Genomic DNA, 27,453 nt, shown 5'->3' on the forward strand with positions numbered 1-27,453 from the left:
TTTCAGGTGTATACTTGTTAATATCACTTTTGGGGACCTCATCACACACTGTCCCACCAGACATTAACATCTTTGAGATCAAGGTCTGTATCTCATTCATCGCTGTTCTTCCACCACATAGAAGAGGGCCTGGCACACGGTATGTATGCTCTAATGTTGTTCAGCTGAACTATCTTATATAGTAGTTGCTTAGGAAATAACTTATGATCCCAACAAGATAATCTCTTTGACAATAAGCCATATGCCTATTCATGTTGGTGAACCTCATAACAAACGTAGTGCCTGTTAACAGGCAGCCAATAAATTTGTTGAGCAAACAGTGAATTTCAGAGGGAATAAGCTCTTCTTGAGAACTCACCACATTTAGTAAAATCACACATTTTGTAAACAGTTCATAGTCCCTTTCAAGAATCTCATTCTGATTCAGTTGTTGACTCACTCACTTAAACAATAGCAACAAAGAAGAAAATACCAGAAATCTGAAAATATAATTAATAAATGTATACTATATTTAAGGAGTAACAAACATAAATCTTCTAAAATGGTAGGATATATGCTTGAAAAATAGAGGGAAGAAAAATTATAACTAAATTACCTTCTCTGTCTTTCTTTTTTAATCTTTTTCTCCTCCGGTCGATGGTTGCAACTTCCGACTTTAAAGACATGTAATATTTTCTGATTTCCTGTAGTTTTTCTTGGAGAAAAGAGATCCTCTCTGTACTGTTCATATTATCTAATTCATCTAAAAAGGAGAAAAGGTAATTAGGATTTTAAAATAATTCTATGAGGAAAAAAGATGGCAGTTCTATCAGAAGTCCAACTCATAAATCATCAAAACCTTTAGCTTATTAAAACCTACTGTATTAAGCTAAATAAAGTTCTATAAACAGGGAAGACATTAAATTCAGAAATAAGATTTCTTTATATATCCCAAATTTTCTATACTAAACATTATTACTTGGTGTATTATTTAAATGATCAGAGAAACAACATCAACACACAGCAACTCTGATCTATAATTGTAGTTATTTATCCAAATAGTTTCTTTGTATCATTGGTTTCCTTTTTTATTATTTATTGCCAACTGCAATACTAGTAAGGGTGTTTAGTTTCATTGATTTATATAAATCATACATGTCTTATTTCATAACTGGAGATCTTCCTCCCGTCAATTATTTATCAAGTTAGTAAAATGAAAAGGTGCGGATTTGTATTTAAGATAACAAGTGGTAATTACTGACAATACAATATGTGGAAACCTAAATAAATGAATCTGCTAATCAATATTCCTTATTTTGACATCTTAAAGTATGTATCACTTCACAATATACATTCAGGTTTTCTATAAGCTTCTTACTGAGTTGAAAGCTCCACTTATATGTCCTAGGGGATGAATTCGGATGTTTTTCTCTGTGTTTATCTTTTTCTCCATCTTTGATGTGCGGGGATATTCTTGCAGGAGATCGTGTGAGCTTCTGTGGCTTAGATGCACTGAGATGCTTCACTGGCGTACATTTACTTGAATTGTCTAGGGCAGGAAGATCTTCACTATCGCTGCTTTGTCCTATAATAAGAAAAAATTTACTCAGAGATTATAAATGGTAAAAATCTCAAATATCAATACAACAGACCCAGCAATTACACTTTTTGATATCCTACAGAAATACGTGCATAAATGCACAAGGTTTTTAACAGCAAAAAATGGGAGTCTAAATCCCTCCCAATAGGTTAACAGTTAAAAATGATATACTATTGAATACTTCGATAAAGTTGTTAAAAGAATGAGCTAGAGTTCATAAGAACAAAAATGGCAAATTATCCAATATATATTGTTAAAGGAAAAAGCAAAATTATAAAACAATTTGGATAGTCTTGCCCCATTTATGGTTAAAACAAAACATAAAAACTACCCAAAGACCAACCCAAACTACATATATGAAAAAGCTGAAAAAAAGATCTTGATGTATACACATCCTTTAACATACATGCAACATGTAAGCAGATGTTTGTTTGCCACTCTACATCCCTCCTCAACAAATTTATACTTAGAGATGTTTTGGTTTTCACTTAATAAGAAACTAAATTCTGTTTTTTTCCCCCAATTTCTATTCCCTACTTGCACCCTACTCACTCTCAAAAGCCAACCTTGCTTTCTACTGAAAAGGCAAAGTTGAAGGTTACACACTCAATTTCCTAGCCCCTCTCCTACTTTACTGCCCCTCTTTTGGCCCCAAAAGGGGAGACTGTTTCTGGGCAAACTAATCTCTTCAGCTATACCCTTAAAACTCTTATAACTATCTACTCCCAGCTCCTCTGAAATTCCCAATGTCAATTAAACATCTTCTTTTGTCTTCAACTTCTTTTCCCACCATCTACCAACATGCTTAGATGTTTCCCACCCTTAGAGAGAGGCAGGGGGGAAGGAAAGGCAAAGTTCTCCCTTTAGCTGGCACTTCTTACCTTCTCGAGAGGGTCAAATTTCTTGAAAGAAATCCTTGTTATCCTGATCTCCACACCTAATCACATCCCCGTGCTCTTGTTAGGGTCCCAAACATTTACAATCGCCAAATTCAATGAACATATTTTAATCCTATTGAATATTCCACAGCATTTGAAACTCCTTTTATTCAAACCTACAAGTGTTTAATGATTTTCATTTATCTCCAATCAGTTTCTACTCTAGTCTTGCTGGCCCATATAAAAGGATATTCCACACAATTCTACTTTTGGTCCTTTCGCTTTTCATTTTATAACTCTCCCATAGCCATCTCATCCACTTGCAATCCTTTAATACCTACGATCTGAAAACAGACTTAGAAATAAGCTCCAGGCTTCAATTTTCCTAATACTGGCTACTTCTAACTCTACATCCCCTAAATGACTGTTTCAACAATCTGCTGTTAGTCCTGTATTCCATATCAGTTAACCAGTTAACTAATAACTGAGTCCTAGTGATTTTATTTTCCAAATCTCTTTAATTCATTCCTTCTTTCAGTGCCTTAGTTAAGCCAAAGATTCTTTCCAAAAAGTAAAACTGATTCATTGCCTTTCTTTTTATCTTTTTATTTTGAGACAATCTTCAAACTTATAAGGAGTTACCAAAAAAATGTTTTTCTGACCCTTCTGAAGGTGAGTTGCCCTACCATACTTGAATACTTCAGTGTTTACTTCTTACAAACAACAACACTCTCCCTGTGTTAGTTACCTACAAATTAGCCCAAAACTTAGTTGAAAACTAAATGTTGAGTATCTTGCACGGTTTCTGAGGGTCAGAATCTGGAAGCAGCTTGGTGGTGGGGTCTGGCTCAGGAGATCTTGTGAGGTTGCAGTCAAGCTTTTACCTGAGGCTGTGGGCTCTGAAGCGTTGACTGGAGCTGGAGGATATGCTTCCATGATGACTTACTCGCATGGCTGTTGGCAGGAGGCCTGTTTCTTGCTTGTTGTTGAAAGGGTATGCTCACTTCCTCAACACATGGGCCTCTTCATAGGCTGTCTGAGTGTCCTCAAGACAAGGCAGCTAACTTCTCCCAGAGAAGTGATCCAAGGGAGAGCAAGGAGGAATCTGTGGTGCCTTTTATGACTTATTCTCCGAAATTGTACTCTATCACTTCAACTTTGTTAGAAGTGAGTCACTAAATTCAACCCACATTCAAGGGAAGGGAATTAGGCTTTGCCCTTGAAGGGAAGAGTACCAACAAATTTGTGGATATGTTTTTAAAACCACCACACGCTTACAGAACCATAATACAACCAACAAAATCAGGAAATTAACAAAATTTATTATTATCATCTAGTCCTCAGATCCCATACAAGTTTCTCTACTTGACCGATAATGTCCTTTTACAGCACTAGGATCCAGGTGAGAATCATCTACTGCATTTTGTTGTCACATCTCTTAAGTCTCCTTCAATCTGGAACAGTTCTTCTTTCTTTGATTTTCATGACCTTGACACTTTTTAAAATTACAGGCCAGTGATTTCATAGAACATCCTTCAATTTGAATTTATGGGTGGCTTCTTATGATTACATTCACGTTATGCATCTTTGAGAGTAAATCACAGACAGATGTGCTACTGTGTTCTTCTTGTTTCATCCTGTCAGGTGGTATATGATTTCAATTTGTCCCATTATTGGTGGTGTTCACTTTGACCATCTGAGTAAGGTGTTATCCACAGGCTTATCCACTGTAAAGTTACTCATTTTCCCTTTATTAATTATTCCTGCTACAGTTCTATTCTTATCTCCCATCACTCTTTTTCTATACACTTGTATTGTCCAGCCTCTGGCTATATGTGGCTACTGAAAACTTGATACGTCTTTCATCTTATATAAATTACATGCTCCTTCTTTGGCACATGTATCTATAACCTAAAATTTCCCTTTCAGACTTGAATGAAGGCAGGTTTTGGAGAGAAAGCTTTAATTTGTCAAAATCAACCATCTTTATTTCTACTATATTCTATGACTTAATTTTATTCCTTACTGTACAGAAGTCTGTTTTTCATGTAATCTATTCATATTTATTTACTAACTTCCTTTTTTTAATAAGAATTTTATTTCCTCATGTTTTAAATTGACCATGACACTATTTAGAAACCTGCTTTTCTAGATTAAAGGAAAACAGTCCATTCAGAAATGTAAACTTAACCTGCTGTTACCACCACAACAAATGTTATTTTTCTTTTATTCAAGTTTCCCAAATATCTTCCTAATATTAAATTGCATTACATAAGAAATACAAATGAAATAAGCATAAAAAATAACCACAATTATCCCAGTTCTAAATAAAATTGACAAGCACCTCAGATTAAAAATTAATGGAAAAGTGGCTATTTTCAAAACATAATAAACCGACTTTATGTTTAAACTGACACAAATGATTAAGCCACCAAACTGTTGAAAATACTAACACTGTACTAAAATCAGCACTGAAAAACACCAACCTGTTCCATTCTTTTCATTTTTGGCTATAGTACTTGTTCGCTTTGGGGTACGCTTTTGCTTTTTTGCCAATAATCCACAATTTCCATCACTTGGCCTTTTCTGACCTGAAATAGGGGGAAAGAGAATTTGAAAAAAGTCACGAGCAAGAATATTTATTCACCTATCTACTCTACACGAATTTCTATATATACATTTTTTTAAAATGTGGGATAGGGAACAGAGGGAGAAAAGAAGGAAGAAGAGAAGAATGGATGGATGGATGGATGGAAGGAAGGAAGGCAGGAAAGAAGGAAGGTAAAGGAAAGTAAAGTAAAGGGGGAACAGATCAAGAGTTCCTAAAACTCTTAATTTACTAATTTGTAGTTTTAATCTAAAGGCTAATTTTCTTCCTATAAAGTCCTTACCCTTCTCTCTGCTCTCTCGCTCTTGAACAATTATACTACAGGTACCAGAGGCAACGCTGGCTTCAAACCCATTTGCTGATTCTCTCTCACAGAGACCTTCTTGAGATTCTTCAGCAATACTCTCAACCTCAATGGTTACATCACTCTCACTTTTTACACTTCGAGATTCATCTTGACTGAGAGTAAGTGGTGAAGCTACTGAAAAGTTGTGCTGTGCTACAGGAGGTAGGGCAGGTGGAACAGAAACAAGAGCGGAAGACTCAGAGCTTTCCACGACTAGGTCCTCAATACCAGTCTTGTCCTTTTCATCCAAATCATCCAAATCGACTTCGTGGCAAACCAAGGTTTCAGGCCCAATCAGAGGCATTGTGTCCTCTTCTTCTTTTAGTGGAGTATTTACAATTTCTTCAGCTGGACTATCAAATTTTTCACTAGTCAACTCTTGAATGCATTGGTTTGACTCTGCTATTAATGATGGCATTCCTTCATTTTCTATTTCAAAATGTTCGAAATTTAAGTTTTTTACTCCCTCAGATGCAACACAATCACTGGTCCTTTCTTGAGATATGCTATTTGTCATTTCCATTCCATTCTCAATTCTTAGTTTTTTCTCTGGTGATTGTCCCAATATTTTCCGTTTCAACTTTTTTTCTTTTGCACATTGGTCAATGTCATCTTCAGTAGCAGAAGAAAAGTTTTTACTGTCTAATGAAGAAAATTCTAGACTGTGTGTTTCCATATGAGGTTCATTTCCTGCTTCATCTTGGCTAAAGGACGAAATCTTTATAATTTCTAAAGAAAGATCTTTTGTCTTGCTTCGTCTTCCCTTGCCTTTAGGGGATTTTTCTGCCTCTTTCTTAACTTCTTCTACTTGTTCCACTTTATTTCCAAAAATCTGTACTATTTGTTCATTTTCTCCAACATCTAACTTCAAGGTTTCTAAAGGCTGCATTTGAGTCCTATCGTTTTCCTTTAATATATGTGCAGCAATCTTTGGATTTTCTTCATCTAGTTTATCATCATTTAAATTTTCGTTTTTTTCTAGTTCTTCTTTAATATCAGGAGAAAGTTCTTCATTCATCAAATTCTTTTCTAAAAGGTCTTCTGTTTCACTATCAGATGAACAAGAGTCTGCAAGAGGAAATATTATATTAGGAGGGTTTCTATCTTAATTACCAATGTAATTTTATAACAAAGATTAAAAGACAAATAAAACTCTCAATCATCTACCTCTGAAAACCTATCTATATAAATTTCTGATATTAAATAAGTCATACATTTGTGCCAAAAATGTGTGCGGGGGGGATTTCAAGTTAAACTCCATGTAAAAATACATTACATAGAAAATATTTTAATTCTGTAAAAGAGGTATTTTGCAGTTTTCACTAGTATCTATTTAGTCTATGACAGTGCTTAGAAAAAGCAAAGGACTAATACTGAGATATGAAGTTATAAAGTGGTTCGATCTGAGATCTACTATAGTAGGTACTGATGAATGTGATGGCGATTTTGTGTCCTTAGAAAGGAATGTGACATTCTACTTAAAATAATTCTGAAAAGAAGACATAAACAAAATGGGCAATTTGAATTCTCAAAACTTTAAATACTCTTCTGATTAAGAGACATGAAACTATAGGCTAGCTACCTTTTTGCAAAAGAAATCATTCTTTAAGTCAGAGAATTTTTAAAATAATAAAGTAGGCTTCTAAGACAATATAGGTGCTATAAAATATAAAAATTCTGCCCACATGATCATATTCTAAAGAAGTTCAAAAAGGCAAACTTAAGTGTATTTTGTAAATAGAAAGGTATATAATTTTATTTTGTGATTGTGCCATATACAGAATTTAGAATTCATTTGTTCTCACGTTAAAAAAGACTCCTTTTATATGTAGTTTAACAAGACTACTATGTATAGTTTTGTAGGTTGTACACTGCACTTTGGGACATGCTATCTCACTTTGTGACATCTTGTTTTGTGTAGTATGACAACCTTCCAGCAGATGGCAATAAAGAGGAGAAAAAAATGTCCTTTTCTAATTTGTACACAAGCACCATATGGACTAATGGCAATCCTGTAGTTCAGAATAGCTTTTTCCTGGAAGGGAGGGAACTTTTTATATAAGGCAACTATTTAACATTTCTTAAATTACATGGAAAAACATAACAAAGGTAGAAAAGTGGGAAAAATCATGTAAATGTAAAATATGTTCATCTACACTCATCACAAAACATGTCTATACCACATGTTTGTGCTCTCTTTCAACAACACTATCTCAGCTTAGTTGAAAGATCTTAGGTGACAGCACTGAATTATAGGAGACACTGGTGCATGCTTTCAAGGACAACGCAGCATGCAGTAGGAGCACTGCTTGTTAACCCATCCTCTATTCTAGAATATTCCTAGAAAAAGTATTCCTAAACTGAAGTAAAACATCATTAAGTTTCAAGTAAAAATGATATACTAAAATAAGCATTTTCTTCAAATCAAATTTTGTAGTTTAACTTATATGAGATTAAAAACCTAGATGACTTTCTATGAATCTCTCACACAACTGACGTTTTATTATTTATATTATTGATTTTTTAAAAATCAGTGATCCTCAAAATTGAGCACCTTCCATTCCATTTGACAGAGGTGAGCTGTCTGGCATATTGCTGCGAGCACTTCTGGTACCTGATTTTCCTTCACTGTTTGGAGTCTTAGACAAACCATACGGCATGTTTGATGAAAGAGTAGATTTTAAAGGAGGTCGTCCCCGTTTTGACTTCTGCCTTTCCTCATCCCTCTTTTCATCCTTTTCACCGTCTTCTTTATTCTGGGTAACAACAACAAAATATATGAGAAGAGCCAATGCCTTATGAAAAATGAACATTCTACTTCTTCAAGGAAAACTGTCAACTCGAAAAGGTTAGATATTTTATATGTTAACTCCTACTAGGTGCTTATAGAGAAAATGATTTTCTAACATATTTTGTACCTATATGAATATGATGTTCTACAATTTGTGACACTGCAACTGTACTGTAAAGGTCAGAACAGGTGCATTAGAATGCTGTACAAATACTCGGCACCCTCCTTGTTCCTTACCATTCCCTGAGGAAGAGGATGGTGTCTACCATAAAATAGACAAAATACAGGGTTGAAAACTGAGGGGGTGGATGAGGGTACAGCTGGCCAGCAGGTATGTGTTTTAAAATTTATTAATAATATTAGCTTCCAACATTTGAAAGTCAGATTTCACATTTAAAACAATAGAGTTGTCTTGAAAAATCCTAAAATCTGGCAACCCTGACTGCATCCGACGATAGAGTGGTTAATTCCACCCTCACCAGATGAGGAACATGTCCTGTTTTGGTCAGTCCTAGTTACCCTTTGACTATCCAGCCTCTATAGGCATGGCCGTTTGAAACCAGCAGGCCCTATGGGATGCTGGTTTTCACCTTTCCTGAAATGATGCGGGAATGCGTTTACAGTTTTTACTGTTGTAGCTTCTGGGTTATACGAGAAAAAAAAAAATCACAATTACCTTAAAAGAATCAAGATGATTATTACAGTGAGGAAACATGATTTATAAAAAAACGTAATATACTATGAATAATTTCTGTGCCTATCATAAAGAATATGAATCTATGAACATACTTTAGCTTTTTTCTTCTGTTTTTTCTTTGGTCCACCTTTGTCCAATGGCCAGATTATCCTGTCAGCCTTCACCCATTCATCATACCTTAAAATAAAGAATATATTAAAAATTCACAATAATTTCTCATTTGAAAAGTATTCACCAAATAAAAACAACGGTAAGATAAACTAAAAAGTGTATCTAGTTTCTAGTGTTGGAAGAAATGTGAAGGGTATCGGGGCTGGTTTGCTGGTAACACATCAGCCACTGTACCCAGTAAGTGCTATGAATACCTGCTACCAATAGGGTGAAGAGGCTTAGAGGGAGAGCTAGGTAAGCAAACTCTAGATTCAAGACTGTTTGAAAAAACTCTGATTCAACACTTTGTTTTCTACGACTCCCACAGATCTGAGCTTAATGAAATAAGCTGATTCTGTACTGGAATTCATTTTATTGACCAAATCATTCAAAGACAAATCAGGTAAATTCAAACTTGTAATATGATCAGTTCCAGATTTATTTATAAAGTCCTTTTCAATCCTCTTTTCCCCACAGAACTCTCTCTAGCCTCTAGTATTTCTATGAAAATTTTATTCTGAACTATGTCACATCCAAGAATGAAATTTTTTAGACATATTTCATTTCCTTTATCTAAGTCTCTGTTTAGCTCAAGGTGAAAACTCATTTCCCTTGTACCTTTTTCCAAAATACTGACATCACTTGTGAATATAGACAATATAGTCAGTCCAGGTTACTAATCAGGGGGCAAATAAGAAATTAAATTTCCTAGAACTAAATAGCAGTTATTACATTATGTAAATACATAGGTATTTATAGAGCTCTATCAAAATCTAAAATCTGAACATTTAAGCAAAACACTACAGGCAGTCCTTGCTTTGAACTGCACCATGTTAATGGAAACCATATCCTTATTTTGTAACCCAGTTACCACAGAGCCGTGCAAAGTAAGGACACGGTTCCGATATCCACAAGTTTCAGTTGACATGATACTATGACTACCTATACTCTGGTTTGAAAACTATCTCCTCCTGGATCAACCCTGTATCTTCATTTTACCAGGCTAAGTACCTGCACATTCTTACCTTATTTAGAAATAGTCATTCATTTGGGTATTTACTGAGGGCCTACTAGCGTGCCAGGCACTGTATGAAGAAGAATGTAGAGAATAATAGAGAAGACAAGGAAGGCCCTTGTTCTCATGCAACTTGCAGCCTGGTGTGAATGATGGACAGTAAAATCAAGTATAGTCTGGTAAATGCAATAAGAGGGTTATGTATCTGGTCCAGGGCTAACAAAGAAGGAGTAAATAACTCCAGTTCCACAGGACCTATGAGACAACCAAGAAGCACAGGCCGGATCTGGAGTACACATGGTTGAGGCCACACTGGCCTGGTCACCACAGCATATCACATAGGCACTTCCAGCGTTAATACTGCCAACCAAGGGTAGTCCGAGGATTTCTCAATTAAGAGGCCATGACTCCCCTCACAGTTGCACATGGTACACTGTTTTAGAAATATAACTAGATTCTCTAGGAACTACCGTGGCTCTCTGTCAATGAGCAGACCAGAGTTCTACCAGCTTTCAGGAGCGTGGAAGGACAGTGAAAAACCATGAACCATGTGAGTAACCAGTTAAGTCCTATTTAGGAACTTATCTAGTTAGGAAGAATGTGAACATGTAACAAAGTGACTGTTGAGAGGTCATACAGAAAAACATTAAAAAGATGAGGGAGAATAGGAAGGGAAAATTCTAGAAAACAGAACAAAAGAACAGACACATACCGATGGTAAGTAAGAATGGATGGCTGTGGACTGAACAGAATCTGAGGGAAAAAAGACTATAATGTGCTGTGACTGCAAAGATAGTGACTCAGAGTTGGCAAATGTAGGCCTTTCCCCCTGAACGCAACATGTACATACAACACAACGGCGAGGTAGGCTGAAGAGCTTGTTTTAAGTGTTGGCAGAAATGTGAAGGGCACAGGTACTGGTTTCAGAAAACATTTAAAGGTTTACATGCAATAAACCCATACTCTTACAATCTTTTATATATGATAAACCAAAACTCTTTTAAAATGATGTGAGGTAAAAGAAACCTAACTCTCCCTCACTAAAAAAACACAGTTAACATTTACCTGAGCACTTACTAAGGGCCAGGCATTGTTCTAAGAGCTCTGTATGTTCACACAGGTATTACCAGTATTTCTCACAATATCTCTACAAAGTAGGCACTTTATCTTCCCCAACTGAGAGATGAGGAGATTGAGGCATGACAGAGTACACTTCTAGTATGCAGGAAAACCTTGGAGCACTCTGGCTCCAAACAAATAAGGGAAAGCAGAGATACCGAACACACAAGGCTTTCCAAAGCAAAGAGAAAAGTGGTCCCTGACACTTGGGAACTGCCCAGCACTACGGGCTGGGCCTTGGTGTTGTTACAGAGGTGAGCAGCAAGGTCGTGTTGTTCTCCTGTTGAACACGAACAATTTCACAGAACATCATCAGACAAGTCTGCTATGTGACCATGATGCACCAGGACAGAGACAACACCCCTCCCTAATCGCGTGTAAACACAGAAAAAATAGGAACATTGTCCAAGCCACAAAAATGACCAAACATCCTTTTTTCCTAACTGACTGTGGCTTCTTTACCAATTGTAGCATTAACACTGGCCTAGTCTTGTCTCCTTGCAGATAAGATTAAGATAACCAATCACAGAATTAACCCCACTTCTTGACAGCATCCAGAGCAAAGCCCCATTTCCTGAAACCGTTCCCCAACTCACCTAACAGAAGCTCAGACCTAAGTCCCTCCTCACGTTCTTCTTTTTTTTTAAATCTAGTTTAGAATTATTACAATGCTTGACACAGGCTTGATTTCTAACAAATTTAACAAACTAACACAGGAGCCCCACTTGCACTGTTGGGAGCTGAGGGCCTGGCTCCCTGCCCATGTCCTGCAGGATGTGCCCACAGAATCCTGGGCTATGGCAGCTCCCGGAGGCGGTGCCCTGGGCTTTCATTGATTTGTCTAACACCCTCTTACTGAGTCACCTCACAGTTCCCCATGCTGTATGTCCTCCCTCACTGCAAATGAGTAACAAATACAACTTGTTCAACTACAGGTATGATCCAGTACTTTGGCTGGAAGTACTGTCACATTTAGTAAAACCGCAGGAATGCTGGGAAGTCTTTGAAAAGTAGGATATAAGGTAAGCTTTGTAAATACACATATACCATTTGCTTTGGTTCTTCACAACATTAATTTGATCTTTCTGAACCATTGAAAGAAATTTCAATAGTAAGAAAATACATTTCTTGCTTACCTGACATTCCATCCATAGTAATGTACCAAGTATAAAACTTCTCCATCATCAATTTCAGTGCTTTTAATACTGGCTTCATAGATTTTCTGTGTTTTCCCTCGTCCATATTTTACTTTCACTTTGGTTCCTGTCAGGCAGGGTTCCATGTCTTCCTCATCTTCCTCCCCTTCAGAGTCACATTTGCTTTCAGTTTCTTCCCTGCAGTAAAAGTTATAACATTGATAACGCTACTAACAACTTCATGGAGAACAAGCTAATATAGGCTAAACGAATCCAACATGTAGAAAAGTCACAACCTAAGGATTACCTTAATAGCATGTCAGTGGAGGAGGAGAAGAAGGAGGAGAAGGAGAAGATTTTTATGGACTATTTACTAAGGAATTTATTTATCGTGTAAAGGTACACTGTCCCAAAAGTAAATCCATGCTTCTTAAAGGCCAGTCAATAATCACAGTTAATGATGATGTGGAGTCAAATAAATCACTTTTGATAAAACAAAGTAAGGACCATATGGGCTAAAAAACAGTGTTTCAAATTCATACTCTAGTGTTACCTTCTATGTGAAAATTATCTAAAGATAATTTTTGTAGGAAGTTTGTAACTTCTTACAACTAAATTGTCTTAAATGTGCTTTACACTACTTTCTGCTCAATTTAGAATGGTACTTAGCAAGACTTCTCTTTGGTGGACAAGATAATGAACAAGGGCTAGCTACCTTAGCCTTTAACTAGTTTATATTTTAAAAGTTTCCCCACCCTAACAAAGGAACAACAGATATTTGAGTATCAGGTCACTTGTTGAAACTGTGGGACAGCACCAGGAGAACAGAGCTTTCCGTATCTTGTACTGATTTCTATTTGTTTTTACTCATCTCCCATTAGCTTTTCTTTGTATAAAGGAGATTCACTTTGGAAGGTCCAACAATATTTTTAATATTTTTACAGATAAAACATCCTGTGTTAACCTTGCAAGGATTCAGAAGAGATCTGCATTGAAGGTCATTCTAGTGTCACAAGAGTTTTAAATGCTTAAGAGGAAGTATTGCGCTCTATAATAATCCTTGAGCATTATTTGGGGGGACCACTAAGGGACATGAAAAAGCTTTGATGACCCATTTGCCATGGGAATATTTTCTCTTCGAGGGCACCTTCCAATTATAGTCTGATAGGGTAATTTCAAAACACTGTGAGCGAAACGACTTAAAATAGAAATCTCTATACATAAAAATGTCTCCCATTTCCATGGATTACTGCTACAGAATGGGAATACAAACTATGTTTATCTATATATTCAATTTTTATTTAATAAAAGGGAATATTGTTCTTTATATATAAATCTCAGAAATTTATCTAAAATATTCATTCTGTTTATGTATCAATCATAAAGGCTTTTTAAAACCACATTTTATACATATCCATTATGTGTTTTATGTATTATATACATATTATAATATACATACTTTGATGATTATTTATAACAAAACTTCGAACTATACTTAAGCCCACTTTTTAAGTGATTCACCTTTGCTTAAATTTATTGTCTAAATATTTGAAATACTACACTCACATCATGATATTGTAATTATTTCACCCCACTTACCCTAATCCTAATTATATTTTATTACAGACTTTCTTTATTCACTAATCTAATACACAGGTACTTGTGACAGATCCTGTACCTATTTATATTGAATCATAAAATTACCTTTCCCACTCACCAATCATCCCTATTTTTCTAAATATTTTCTTGATCGTCAATTTTCAGGTGGATGTCAGCCACTAGTTGGATTCATCAGACCACTTTTCCCAAATTTTGCTTAACAACTCAAATTTCTAGAAAATTTAGCATCATATAATAATCAAAAAATAACTATGGAGGCAAGCTTACATTACAAGTAAGTGTGTTATGCTGTTGTTGCTGAATTAAAATTCATTTTTTAGTAGTATATAAAAATTAGTAAATCTATTTGACAACACAGAAATGGCCAACTAACCATGGTCAGATATTACTTGGATGTAGCTGGACTGCCTAATCTTTGTTATTTTTAAGTCAATTCAGTCCATACATGTATATAACACGTAGAAAAAAAAATACAGTTTTCACTCAACAGCAAACAGGATGGACATTAAAAAGTTGAAATTTATTGGTGTGATGTGGGGCAAGAATGTATTTTTCCAAACAAGAATCAGGGGTGCATGCCACTTAATCTAATACAGTAACTTGAAAAAGGAAAATGTCTTAGATAAAGCTAACACACAGAAACATCTGCTAGTACTGTGCACCCATGTGTTTGTTAGCTTTCCCACATTGTACCTTTTTTAAAATGGAATTTTTGCTGTCGCTGTTTCCTCTTGTCCACTTCCTCCATTTTTCTCCAGCTCCCTTCCCTGCTGTCAACTGCAGGACCTTTCTTTTGACTGGGTGACGCAGCCTTCTTTGAGGCCACTGTTTAGGGCACAAGTGCTATTAAAATGGTGCGACCAGTATATTCTCCAATTCCGAAAGGCGATACACATCATCTTCACAATGTGTCTCACCTTCATTAGACAAGAGGAATGGAAGTCTCAATAAGAAAACATTCCCTCAAACCTGAATATCTAAGCAGGAACAGAGAGCTGCTGTACCCCAGACAGGTGCTTCTGGAGAACAAAATAAGATAATGTACCTCTCTTGGATTTTTTCTTCCTCTTCGTCTGAGTCTTTGTCAGAATCCTCTGGCTTTTTAATTTTCTTCTCCTTTTGCTTTGGTGTATTTTTTCTTCCCAGTAGTAGGTCATTTTCTTTTTTCTCTGCAGTTTCATAGTCATCATCTACATCCTTATTTTCTGTATCATTATCTTTGAGTTTGTCTTCTGTTTTCTCTTCTTCCATTTCCTTTTTAATAGAATTTGCATCTCGAGCGATTCTCCTTCGTCCCTAATGGAGGGCATAAAGTCTTTCAAACAGCTATCACTACAAGGAGGGGGACAGAAAATGCATCTTTTTCTTAAACCTTCACAGTAATGACTAGCCTCTCTGGCTTGAGACATGACAACAATGACCCATCAACTCCTGCATACTTTTCTCTTCCTCTTGAAAGTAAAATAATAACCCATGTAAGTGACTTAATTACGTCCAGGTCTACTATGATCCTTGGCTACAGACTACTTAAAAAATAAAGTTTTTCTTTTCTTCACTATGTTATTTTATCTGACTTTTGGTATTTCTTGACTACAATAAAAGTTTTAAAAGAATTATCTAAAGATCAATGATACAAGCTGTTAATAATAATAATAATAATAAACCAACCCCCTAAATTATGGACTTTTTTAAAGCTCTGTGGTCTCTAATTCTACTGTTTTTAAAAGATAAAACTTACATCATCACTGTATTTCTGTATGACCACATTTTAAAAGGACTGAATTGCATCAGTGGCCCAAAAGTGGGCTGATTTCTTTTAATGAGTATCTGGAGAGCTCCCTGGGCCTGTAGTATATTGTTCCACCCGCGGAAGCTTCTACCCAGCCTCTTGATGCATGATCAACTGACCATGAAACTGGTAGACCATTTCAGTATCTCCTAAATTCTTCAAGTCAACCTCTACATACTGGCAGAATTCCCCTCTGCTTGGAATAAAGTGAGGATGAAAACTAGAGCCAACAATTTAGGGAGCACTAGAGTGCTCTACAATTAATATTTCAATATAACAAATGTTTTCTCTAGTTCCAATGTGCTATTTAAGCTCCTAAGGTAGAAAAAGAATAAACTTATTTTTCTTATCTCAAAGAACTAAAACGTAAGTTCCCTGAGGGCAGGGACTTTGTCAGATTCACTCTGTATCCTCAGATCTAGACAGTGCCTGGCACGTAGCAGGTGCTCTTTAAATATTAATATTTGTAGATAAATGAATGAAAGCTACCTATCAAACTTTAGGTCTCTACACCTTTGTCCCAGAAATCCTATTTTTAGAAGTTTACCCTCTATATTAAGATAAATTAGGAGGGCTTTTCACATGCACATTTATTAGAGCACTTTCTGTAGTAGTAAAAAACGAAATCTTGAGGAAGGTAAATTTATGTTACATACATACTATGCAGGACTCTGCAGATGTTTTACGTAAGATGAGGCAAGTCTTGATGTGATGACAAGGAAGTATGAGTATGTCCACAATACATACAATGGGATTACTCTGACATATACACTAATGAACCTTGAAAACATGATGCTGAGTGAAATAAGTCAGTCACAAAAAGACAAATACTGTATGATTCCACTTATATGAGGTACCTAATGTAGTCATAGTCATAACGACATAAAGTAGAGTGGGGGTGGCCAGAGGCTAGGGGAGAGAGGAATGGGGAGTCATTTATTATGGGTACACTTTCAGTTTTGCAACATGAAAAATGTTCTGGAGATGGATGGAGGTGATGGTTGCACAACAATGTGAATGTACTTAATGCCACTAACTTGTAAACTTAAAGTTGGTAGAGATGATAAATTTTATGTTACGTGTATTTACCACAATTTTTAAAAATTAAAAAAAGAAACAAACCAATTTGGATGTTTCATAAAATTCAGAATGGACAGTTTTTAAAAAATGGTTTCTGTGCAAATAAAAGAGGTGATTTCATCTTCTCTTTCACTAAATATGATTTCAATGAAAAATAAGATGTATTACAGTAACTGAACTTCTTTGATAGTGTGATAAATTTTTTCTCCTAAAATTTGATTAATCCTATTCTGTAGACATCATTTGACAATGATCAAAATAGTGGATGACGATTCCTGACTTACATACTAAGGGAGAGGAAGAAGTAAAAGATAAAACGAGTGTGCACATGACTAGAAAACAAGGCAGAACATGAAAAGAACTGTCACAAGAGCTGTACAGTGTGGAGTAACAGAGAAAGAAAAAATCCCAGCTAGTTCCAAGCGCAGGTACAAGAGAAGATTCACCCATGCAACAAGTATTTAGTAGGTACTTGGTATGTGTGGGGCACTATTATAGATGTCTGGATCTGTCAATGAACAGAATAAACACTAATCCCTACCATCGGGAAGTATGGTTCTAGCGCAGAGTGGAGTAAAAGCAACAATAAATAATAAACAAATAAATACGTAAATTACAGATGAAAAGAGCATGTTAGAGGGAATGCAAAGAGAATATTTGAGATTGACCCCAGATGAGAGAGTGATTTGAACAGATATAAACAGAAAACAACAGGAGGAATGGTTTTTCAGGTAGAAGAAATAATATGTGATATATTTAGAGAAGGGTAGCTAGGCAAGCTTGGCTGAATCATAACTAAATACTGGAAACTAAACTAGGTTACCTGGAGTATGTTAGTGTACATCTGAAAATGTCCATAATGAAAAACTGTAAATGATGCTTAAACCAGTTAAACTAGTATTAACTACTTACCCTTGGAGATTTTAATTCTATTTCTTCTCTTTCACTTTCACTGTTTGAATCAATATTTTCTTCAGGTTCACTCTTCACTTCTACTAAAGGCATTTCTTGGTCTAGTTTGAGAGCCTCTTCCATTGATTCTTCTAAGTCTTTTTTTTCTTCTTTTACTTTTGGTTCATGGTGGTGAACAGTTCTGAACTGAATATTTGCAGAACGGCAGTACTCCTCAAAACCATAGAGATACCTAAACAAACAATTATTTCTTTTTAATAAATTTTAGTCTTTACATTTAACTTGAATACTATAAACATACGTATTTTCAAAAAGTAACACTCTAGGCTTTCTTTTCTTTTTTTTTTTTAAAAATATGGAACGCTTCACGAATTTGCGTGTCATCCTTGCGCAGGGGCCATGCTAATCTTCTCTGTATCGTTCCAATTTTAGTATATGTGCTGCCGAAGCGAGCACTAGGCTTTCTTTTCTTAAAGTACATTTTATATGTTACTAATTTCTTGGTGTTTCATACAGGATTATAAACAAAAATACTGACCATAAAATTTCTTCCAGGAAAATCTGAGCTTGTGAAAACTGGACACAGCTGTCCCAGTTTTGGACTGAAGGTTGTCTACACAGCTCCATAACATGTATTGTCATTTCAGACTATAAACACTGCCTGCATTCCTTATTTTGAAAAGGAAATTAGGAAAATACGAAAAATGGTTTACAGCAGACTTGGCGCTCTGAAATAACTTTCAGTCACAGGTATCTAGTAACCTAAATCATTTTATACACTTTCTCTAACATTAATGTTCTTTGATTGATGTGTTCTTATTTGTCAACAAATGGAAAATGTTCCCTGTAAATATGTATTCTTTATCGAATAAACTGTACTACTTACTTTCTATAAGCAGTTTTTACATTGTAGGAAGCAGCTGAATTCAAAATAGGAATGCCAAGGTCCATATAAATTTGCTTCCATACGGCACCACTATCGATCTGGAAAAATGAAGTTTTTATTCGTTAACATTCGCAGAGGAAAATAAATCTTTACACTAATACTCTATGTTCATTAAGAAAACGTGTATATTATCTAAAGTACATATAACAGTGAAATATTAGATGATTTCACTTTTCATTACACCCTACTTACATTGTCACATCCACCTTGATGATAAACCAATCTAAAGAGTTTGAAGAGATTGAGGTCTTTATAGCCCAAAACAGGAGGTTTGTTGATTGGAGTACCTGTTTTTAATATCAGAGGGTAGAAATGGAATGTTTACTCAGATGGAAATACTAAGTTTTAAAAAGCTATCCATTTCTCATTTCCCAAATTTCACTAATCAGTAGCATATATTTAAAGAACCTTAAATTATGTAAGAAAAGACAAAATATTCTTTATACTGCATTCTGGTTGTCTTTAGATAAATTTCCACAACTAATAAAATCACTAACTATTCTCTAACTACCACTGAATTGGGTAAAGCTAAATTAAACCTTGGGACTAAACGGTGTAGCCAACAATATTGCTGGTTCAAATAACCTGGGCAAAAACACATCTGAGGTCGGACAATTAAGTTCGCGAACTCATCCTAGAAAAAGTGCTCATACCTCACTGCTGAATATTATTATGGTCACCTTCGAAGTACTCCCCTTGGGAAGCTATGCACCGCCAGTGCCTAGGCCACCCTTCAAAGCAATTTTGGAACTCTTTTTTCTGGAATGGCCATCAGAGCTGTCATCGTATTACCTTTGATGTCCTGAATGTCATCAAAATGTCTTCCTTTCAATATTTGCTTTGTCTTCAGGGAAAGAAAGAAGTCATTGGGGGCCAGATCAGGTGAGTAGGGAGGGTGTTCCAACACAGTTATTTGTTTACTGGCTAAAAACTCCCTCACAGACAGTGCCATGTGAGCTGCTGGAGCATTGTCGTGATACAAGAGCCATGAATTATTGGCAAAAAGTTCAGGTTGTTTTCGTCCAACTTTTTTACGCAGACTTTTCAGCACTTCCAAATGGTAAAGTTGGTTAAATTTGTCCAGTTGGTACAAATTCATAATGAATAATCCCTCTGATATCAAAAAGGATTAGCAACATCGTTTTGACTCTTTGATTTGGGCTGATGGAGCGTTTTTGGTTGTGGAGAATTGGCTGACTTCCATTGCGCACTTTGATGCACAATGATCGTATTGGTACACGCATGTTTCATTACCAGTGATAACACAGCCCAAAACATCATCTTGCCTCTCCAAATGTCTTGGCAAACTTCGATTCTCTTTTGCTTTTGTTCATTGGTGAGTTCCTTTGGGACCATTTTTGCACACACCTTTCTCATGCCAAGATTTTTAATTAAGATTTTCCAAACTGTTTCTCTATCGATATTTACTTAGTCTGCTGTGCTTCTCCCACTCAGCTGATAACTTTGACGCACAGTTCAACAAATTTTTGCACTGTTTTCATCAGTTCTGCTCATTACTGGCCGCCCTGACTTCTCTTTATTGGTGACGCATTCTCTCCCCTCAGAAAAACGTGTAATCCATTTGTACACTGCTGTTTTCTTCATGGCATTACCCCCATAAACTTGGACTAACATGTCCCTGATTTCACTTCCACTCTTGTCAAATTTAACAAGATATTTAATGTTTGTCCGTTGCTCTAATTCAAGCTCAGACGTTCTCACAATGACACACAAAAACACGCAACAATAATGAATGTCACTTGGCAAGACACCGCCACACATCGACACGAACACGGCTGTAAGACACTGATATAACAAGGTTATGAAGCCTTACTTAGCTGTTTGTACAGTGCTGCCAGTGTAAGCGCACGGTGACAAGTTTGCGAACTTAATTGTCAGACCTCGTACAATGGAAAGGGTGCATTTTTAAAGCTACAGTTCCATTCTCACTGCTTTAACGCAAATGTTAAGACTGTTAGCAAAAATCTAAAGGATGATTTCTGAAGGCCCACAGACTGTTTAGGACCAAATTATCTGAGGGTTTTCCAGGACTAATGTAACGTCAAGAACTATGATGATTTTATAAAGCTTCTACTTCTTCTAACTTCCAAACAGAAATCCTTTTTATTTAGGTAGGGACTGATCTCCTATTATGTTTGATCTCCTACGTCCTTTGTTGAGACCATGGATCAGGCCAGTTTACTTGCCATAGAGACAGCGTTAGTAATGAATAAGTATGCAGATTAACATTGTAATTGTTCACTTTCTATTACTGAAATATTATTATAATATGTTTTAGCTTTATAAGTCCCAAGGAGACTAAATTTAACTATACAAAAACTATTTTCGTATATATTTCTACTCAAGAATATTAATATTTGTTTTTATTCTAAGTACTGAATAACTGTTAGCTGTAACTGATTCTTAGGCTTTACTTTAAATCCAAATCCATATACCTATGATCTAAAAAAATAATGCATAAACCAAAAATCTAAAACTGTAAAAGAAATGGCTACTTTTAATTAATTAATGACAGTACCTCTGTCTTCCATAAACTTATAAAGCTGTTGGAGGAAGTTGTCCCTCTCTTCAGGATCAAGTTCTTCCTCAGGCTGTAAAGGTAAAATACACAAATATATAGAAAATGAAAAGGATGAGATATATTGTCTTTTGCTGTTTTGTGAACTCAATGTAAGGGGATAAAGTTTTAATGAAGTTGGAAAATAATGAATTTTCTCAAAATCCTACACAGCCAGATTTAAAGTCATATTATGATAGAGTTGATTTAATGCAACTGTCAAGATATACAATCTCTACCGTTCACCCCATTTATCACTCTAACCCTACCCTTGATTATTACCATAAAGACTAATAAGATTAGCCATGAGAAAAAGGTTCAGGAATGGGTATTTTCACTTCACGTGGTATTTATTTAAAAATCCATTAAAATACCATGTGTCCTGTACAACTATATTGATAGATGAGCACAGTAATTAAAATATATTTATTATTAGAAATAATGCACATATTAACATTAAAATTTTCTTATTATTGAATGAGTATAAACCAGAGGCTGCAAGGTCAAATGGCAAAGATTTTTTTTGTTTGGATAGTACAATATTTAAAAAAATTTAAATATATTTAAATGAGTCATATAAATTCTGTTTTGTCCCAGACCCAACCAGCCATCTTTTCTATCACACTAGCCTGCTTTTCTCATTTGCCTGGTGTCTGTAGTTGACATTGCAAACCCAAAAAATAAGACAATGAAAATGACATAAATACTAATTTAGTTGGGTGGGGGGGTTAACTAATGGAAACATTCATGTAAAAACAACTATTCCTACAAATACCTATTTAAGTGTTACTTTTTACTAATTATATAAACCTAAAGATTTCTTCTCATAAAGCCAAGGTTTTGGCTCTCATCAAACAAATGGGTCGTGGGTTTTAATATAATATTCGCTTTTCTGATAGATTACTTATAAACTAACATTTGGGAAAATTCATATTTGAAGTTTAGTGATACTATAGAGAAACAAAACACTAATACGTTTCTTCCACATAAATTACCGTAATTTAATTTCAGAGTACTACTTTTCTATGTTCTAAAAGAAGAATTCAGATTTTGGTCTTTCAAAGCCATATTCAAAGCAAAGGCAACTGTCAGGCAATAGAGTGTTCACAGTCCAGAGTGCAATAAACCATTTTAAATTCTGTATCCTTTAAGAATATTAATTTTTAATAATATACCCACGATCAACAAACATGTAGTTGATTAGAATATATAATAATTTAAAAAAACCAAAAAACAGGAGGCAATCAAGGGAAAGGGAGTAAGATCTTTCAGTACATTCATTCAGATGGTTTATAACATTGGGGTACTTTCATTTTTACCAAATATAAAGAAACTTAAGTCAAAGTTGCACAAAGCCTCAAAAATTAGCAATTTACAAAGTTAACAGGGGTCCTTACTAAATGCTCAAATCAAGAGATGGCAGTTTTTAATATAATATTGTATGTCAACTGTAACTGAAACAGATTGTTTCTAAAAACATTTATACAAAACAAATAAAATGGCCATTTTTTTCTCCATATGAATTAAACATTTTACTTTTGCAACATTATTAAAACAACTGCTAGTGAGTTAATGCAAGAAAAAAAGTAATCCAGTAGCGCAAGAGTCATTTCAAATGTTAATTTTAAGGACTTTTTTGGTATGGGGAGAAAAAAACAAAACCATCTTATGCCCCATATTCTTTCCTCAGACTAACCACTCATTTCCAGTATTTATGATCACACAGAATTCAAACAAGATCATTATATGCAGTATATGTAAAAAGTAATTTTTTTTAAAAAGGCACTGATTTGAAATCAAGGTTTCTTCCAAAACAAGAAAATAAAGCCATCAATTGAAGATTAGGTATTTATTAAGGTTGTACCAAACACCTGACAAATTCTTAGTGATTTAGAATATAGTTCTATAGATAAAAGTTGGTGGTTTAAATATATTTGATTTAAACGTCAGTGGATATCCAAGAGTATACTAAGTTCCATGAAAAACCGTGGCCATAAGATTTTAAGTTTAGGTGCAGTTATCAGGTTTAAAAACAAGATATAAATGAATAAAGAATTCCGCTGAATAAAACAAATGCCTGCTTGAGAGGAAATTTAATTTCCACAAAAACAAAAGAAAAACAGATGAGCCTATATACAAAGTTTTAAATTTACCTGATAACCTTTGCAAAAATTACAATGGTTTAATTCTTACAATAAGCAATTCTTCACAATCTTTTTTTGAAAAGAGCTATGTTGTTAGTTACCTTGGAGTAAAACTGAGTATGCTAGAAAAGGCCTCCAAACTAGAAGAATCTGCCTTTGTGGCTTTTTTAAGGGAGCTCCTATTTGCTACCCCAGTGTGCTTTCTCTGCTCATGGTAACTTCATACCTACAGCACCTCTCTCCAGGGTAGCAGCCAGAAGGTGTTGCGTCCCTCAGGGGTTGACTGGGACAGGGTTGTAATAAGGAGAAGTAGAGAGTCCATTAGATAGCTGATGAGCCTTCTTCCCTTTATTTAGTCAAGCATGCAAAGAGTAATTATGAAGAGAAATGGCAGGAAAGGGGGTTAAGGAATAGAAGAGGCATGAACCTGATCATTTCAAGAAATGTAGTTTTAGTTAGCATCAGTGTATATACGACGACGTATTACAGACAGGTGTTTATCTATTTATGTATATTACTAGATTATGAATTTATTGACTTTGGAAACTCAGTTGAAATTCAGTTCAAACATCAACTGATGGCTACCATGAGTCAGGGACTATGCACAAGTACTTTGATTAAACGAGCAGACATTTTGCCTTCTACTTTTGCACCTCTGAGTCTGGCAGGATGTGTCAAAATGTAAAGGCAATTCGACACAACGTGTTAAGTGTTGTAAAATATATAAAAGAATAAAGAAGGGGATGAATGGTTCTGCTGGGTATGGAGTGATGGTGGTAACACTAGGGAAAGCCTCCAGATGTGAAGTGTGGACAGGCCAGGAGCTAGAGCAAACGGCACACACATGAAGCTGGCAAAGCAGGTTGTGTTAAGAAAGGGCTTTGTGATCCTATGATAGAGAACCGGAACTGGACACTCCAGGTAGGTAGATATGAGGTTTGAGAGAGGTAAAGAAGAATTAGATCAGATGTTTTAAAAGTCCTCTGCCAGGAATGAGTTTGATGGATTGGAAGGGAACGGGAAGTTATTACAACAGCCCACAAGGAGAAGGACCAATGCCTCAGTTCGCCTTGCCACCTCATGATGTAAAGATGACCTCTCCCCCGAAAAGGGAGAAGGGAGACAGAATGCCGAGATATTTTTTGAGTTTAGCTCAAGGTTATGTTACTCATGTTTGTGGTCCTCAAAGTTCCAACACATTAAATGCTCAATAAGTCCTATGAGGTTAGAGACATGTCTATTTTACTCACAATTTTATCACCAATGACTGGCATTTACCATAGACACTCTATTATTATGTGAATGAAAATGACTTCTGTGAAAATGAACTGAGGAGATTTTCTTCAATTTTCCTCATTCGCTGAGTTTCAGGGCTAACACTAATGATTGTATAAATGCAGTAAGAGTCAGAGAAAAGAGAAAAAATAAGTATGGTTCAGAATGTTCTTAAGCCACAGGTGGCTGTGGCACAATCGTTTGCTAGCATTCACCTCATTCCTTTCCTAAATACAGAGGATGCCAAAAGAATGTGTACAGATTTTAAGAAAAGAAAAAAACTGTATTAAAATTGTAATACTCAATATATACTGATAACAAAAGATGAATACAAGTCATGTCTATACATTTTCTTGGCACCCCCGGCACATTAATCAGAAGATCAGATTATTCAGTCAGAAATGGTACAAATTCTAGTGAAGAATCGACTTGCTGCATTTTACTGGGATGGGAGATGAATATATTTTGTCATTTGTTTTTTAAATAATACCTTGCTTTTGCTGAGCTATTAACTTACTTAGCCAGTAACGCTACTTTCCAGCACACAATTTAGGAAGGTGAACAGAAAGTGTCCAACTGTATGTCAATAAAAGATGATGCATATACACAAAGCCCCTCAGGCCCATGTAACTTACACTCAGTTGTAATGAGTTGGTTGGGATGAGTTGCTTTCTTAGCACACAACGTATTAGAGCCACAAAGACTGACATTTTGAAAGCAGGGGTGTAACTGAACTTGATCTTTGTGGTTTCCCTGTACCGCGTTATTGTATGTAAAGGTACATATCTCTTGCTGATGGATTTCGCCGCTCTCTCTCTCTCTCAAATGCCTCAGGTACCCTTAATAAGTTATTAAACTACACACTCCCCTCTCCCTTTATTTTTGTATTCCAGTACACCATGCTTATTTTTCAATCCCAAAATACTGTTTTGTGAATTAAGGTTAATTTGGACAACAGCAGCTTTGTTCACCCTTCATGGTACTGCCCACAGCCTCTCCTCCAGTCCTCTTTATTGGCTCCCCTTCTCACCCACCCCTGGAACTTCATCACACATTCTCTCAACATCTCCATTCTTACAATCCCTTGATCTCTCATCCCCCACTACTCCAAAAATAGAGGCTGAGCTTGGAGTCTTCCGAAGTGGGCAGATTCCTCTGCTGGGAGAGGGGTTATTAAGACAGCGCCCTGAAAGCTCCACTCCGGGGAGCTAAGTACTTTAAGAAGTACATCAGAAGTGGCAGCTCTGAGGGCACCTTGGGCTGGAAGACTCATGTGAAAGAAGCACCAATACCAGTAGCTGCTTATACTTTTTTGTACAAAATTTTCAATTTGAAACATACTAAGCAGCCTCCCTGATTTTTTAAAGCTGTGTAATAAATACCTGAACTTACTAAGGTTAATGCATTGAACATTCATAGATCACACTCAACCACTGTAATTCAGGCAGAGCTCTCCTGGTTCCCACACAGAAATCTGTTAGAGTCTTTAAATTTTATCTATTGTGTATTATTTCTGAGTTTTTGTATACTTTAATTTTATTTTCCTATTATATTTAATACTGATAAAGGGAATGGGCAACACAAAGGTGACCCTCAATATAATAAGCCTGACAAGCAGCTGCTGAGCGACATCTAAGAGGTGGGAAGGGGAAGCTATAAGAAGTTCCCTCCGTATTGCTGGAGAAGAGTGGAGAGGAGAATAAAAAGGAGGGCCTGGGTCAAATCACGAAGGGCCAGACTTACAAAGAGCTAAGATAGAAGACCTAAACTTCATCCTGTAGGTGCTGAAAACCATCAAAGGGTTTTCGGCAGGAACCATTTATGTTTTAGAAAGATGTCAAGGGAAATGGATTGGAGGTGAAGAGACAGGAGGGGAAGAGACTAGTCAAAAGACACCTGAAATAAGTGGGGCAAGATATAAAGGAGAAGTATTATTAGTGAAGAACTCGAATTGCAAGTGACAGAAAACTATCTCAAACTAGCTTAAGCCAAAAAGAATTAATTTATCAACTCATGAAATTAAATTAGGAAATGAGATTGCCTAACGAGTGTACTGCCTGAGAAAAGAAATCTATTAGAAGATACCTTTTCACCTGGTTCCTTCCTACATGAACTTTCTGGAACCTTACAACAAATCTTCCAACATTTGGTTTCAAATAGCAATTTGTTAGGATAATTGCATAGCCCACATTCATTCATTTATTCAGAAACTATTTAATGAAGGTTTACTCTGAGCCAAGCTCTGTTGCTGGCTGGTGGGTATTTACATTGGCAGGAAAAAAAAAAAATCCTGACATCCTCTGCTTTCAGAGACTTTAAATCTAGAGGAAGAGAGAAATTTTTCTTAAGTCTGTGAAACCTTCTGTACTCTAAGCCTCAGTTTCCTCACTCATAAAAGAATCTGATGTGAGAATTAAATAAACAATCTTACTTTAAAAAACAGTGGGTCTCCAAGAATAAACTGAGAACACCAGAGTACTTTCAGGTTTCTATGAATAGAAAAAACTCAAGCACTTATGATTTTATAATAGTGGAATATAATTCTAGGCATTAAGTGGAACATTGACCCCTAGAAAATTCAAAGACTGGAGAAATAGGTATCAATACTCCTAAACAAAAGAGGACATTTCTTATAAAAATTCACTAAATTCTGATTTTCATTACTAAATATGAAAATTAGAAGAGATTTTTGAAATGGCCCAATACATAACCCTACCTATAGCAAACCAAAAGAATAAAAAAGCTATAGTCAAATTCCCCCGAAATTCAATCTTCTAAACAATCACCTAT

General features: G+C 35.7%; 1 protein-coding gene and 1 non-coding gene across 3 annotated transcripts in view; both read right to left on the reverse strand.

The window, feature by feature from the left end:
• ARID4A (AT-rich interaction domain 4A) overlaps positions 1–27,453 on the reverse strand; it is a 59,451-nt gene that overhangs the window by 7,684 nt on the left and 24,314 nt on the right. Inside the window, exons 12-23 of one of the 2 annotated variants that reach the window (XM_033108074.1) lie at positions 21,206–21,278; positions 18,859–18,953; positions 18,607–18,704; positions 17,721–17,952; positions 14,985–15,235; positions 12,320–12,517; positions 8,992–9,076; positions 8,026–8,167; positions 5,349–6,479; positions 4,944–5,048; positions 1,358–1,564; positions 596–742 (exon numbers count right to left, since the gene is read on the reverse strand). In XM_033108074.1, the coding sequence (XP_032963965.1) occupies positions 596–742; positions 1,358–1,564; positions 4,944–5,048; positions 5,349–6,479; positions 8,026–8,167; positions 8,992–9,076; positions 12,320–12,517; positions 14,985–15,235; positions 17,721–17,952; positions 18,607–18,704; positions 18,859–18,953; positions 21,206–21,278 (2,764 nt within the window). Of the gene's footprint in view, positions 1–595; positions 743–1,357; positions 1,565–4,943; positions 5,049–5,348; positions 6,480–7,965; positions 8,168–8,991; positions 9,077–12,319; positions 12,518–14,984; positions 15,236–17,720; positions 17,953–18,606; positions 18,705–18,858; positions 18,954–21,205; positions 21,279–27,453 lie in introns of both variants that reach the window. The other variant, XM_033108073.1, reaches the window with a different exon arrangement.
• LOC117024352 (U6 spliceosomal RNA) lies at positions 18,070–18,176 on the reverse strand. The gene has a single exon (XR_004423422.1). It is a non-coding gene; the product is annotated as a U6 spliceosomal RNA (small nuclear RNA).

Source organism: Rhinolophus ferrumequinum, chromosome 6, assembly GCF_004115265.2.
Source record: "Rhinolophus ferrumequinum isolate MPI-CBG mRhiFer1 chromosome 6, mRhiFer1_v1.p, whole genome shotgun sequence".
Taxonomy (NCBI): Eukaryota; Metazoa; Chordata; class Mammalia; order Chiroptera; family Rhinolophidae; genus Rhinolophus; species Rhinolophus ferrumequinum.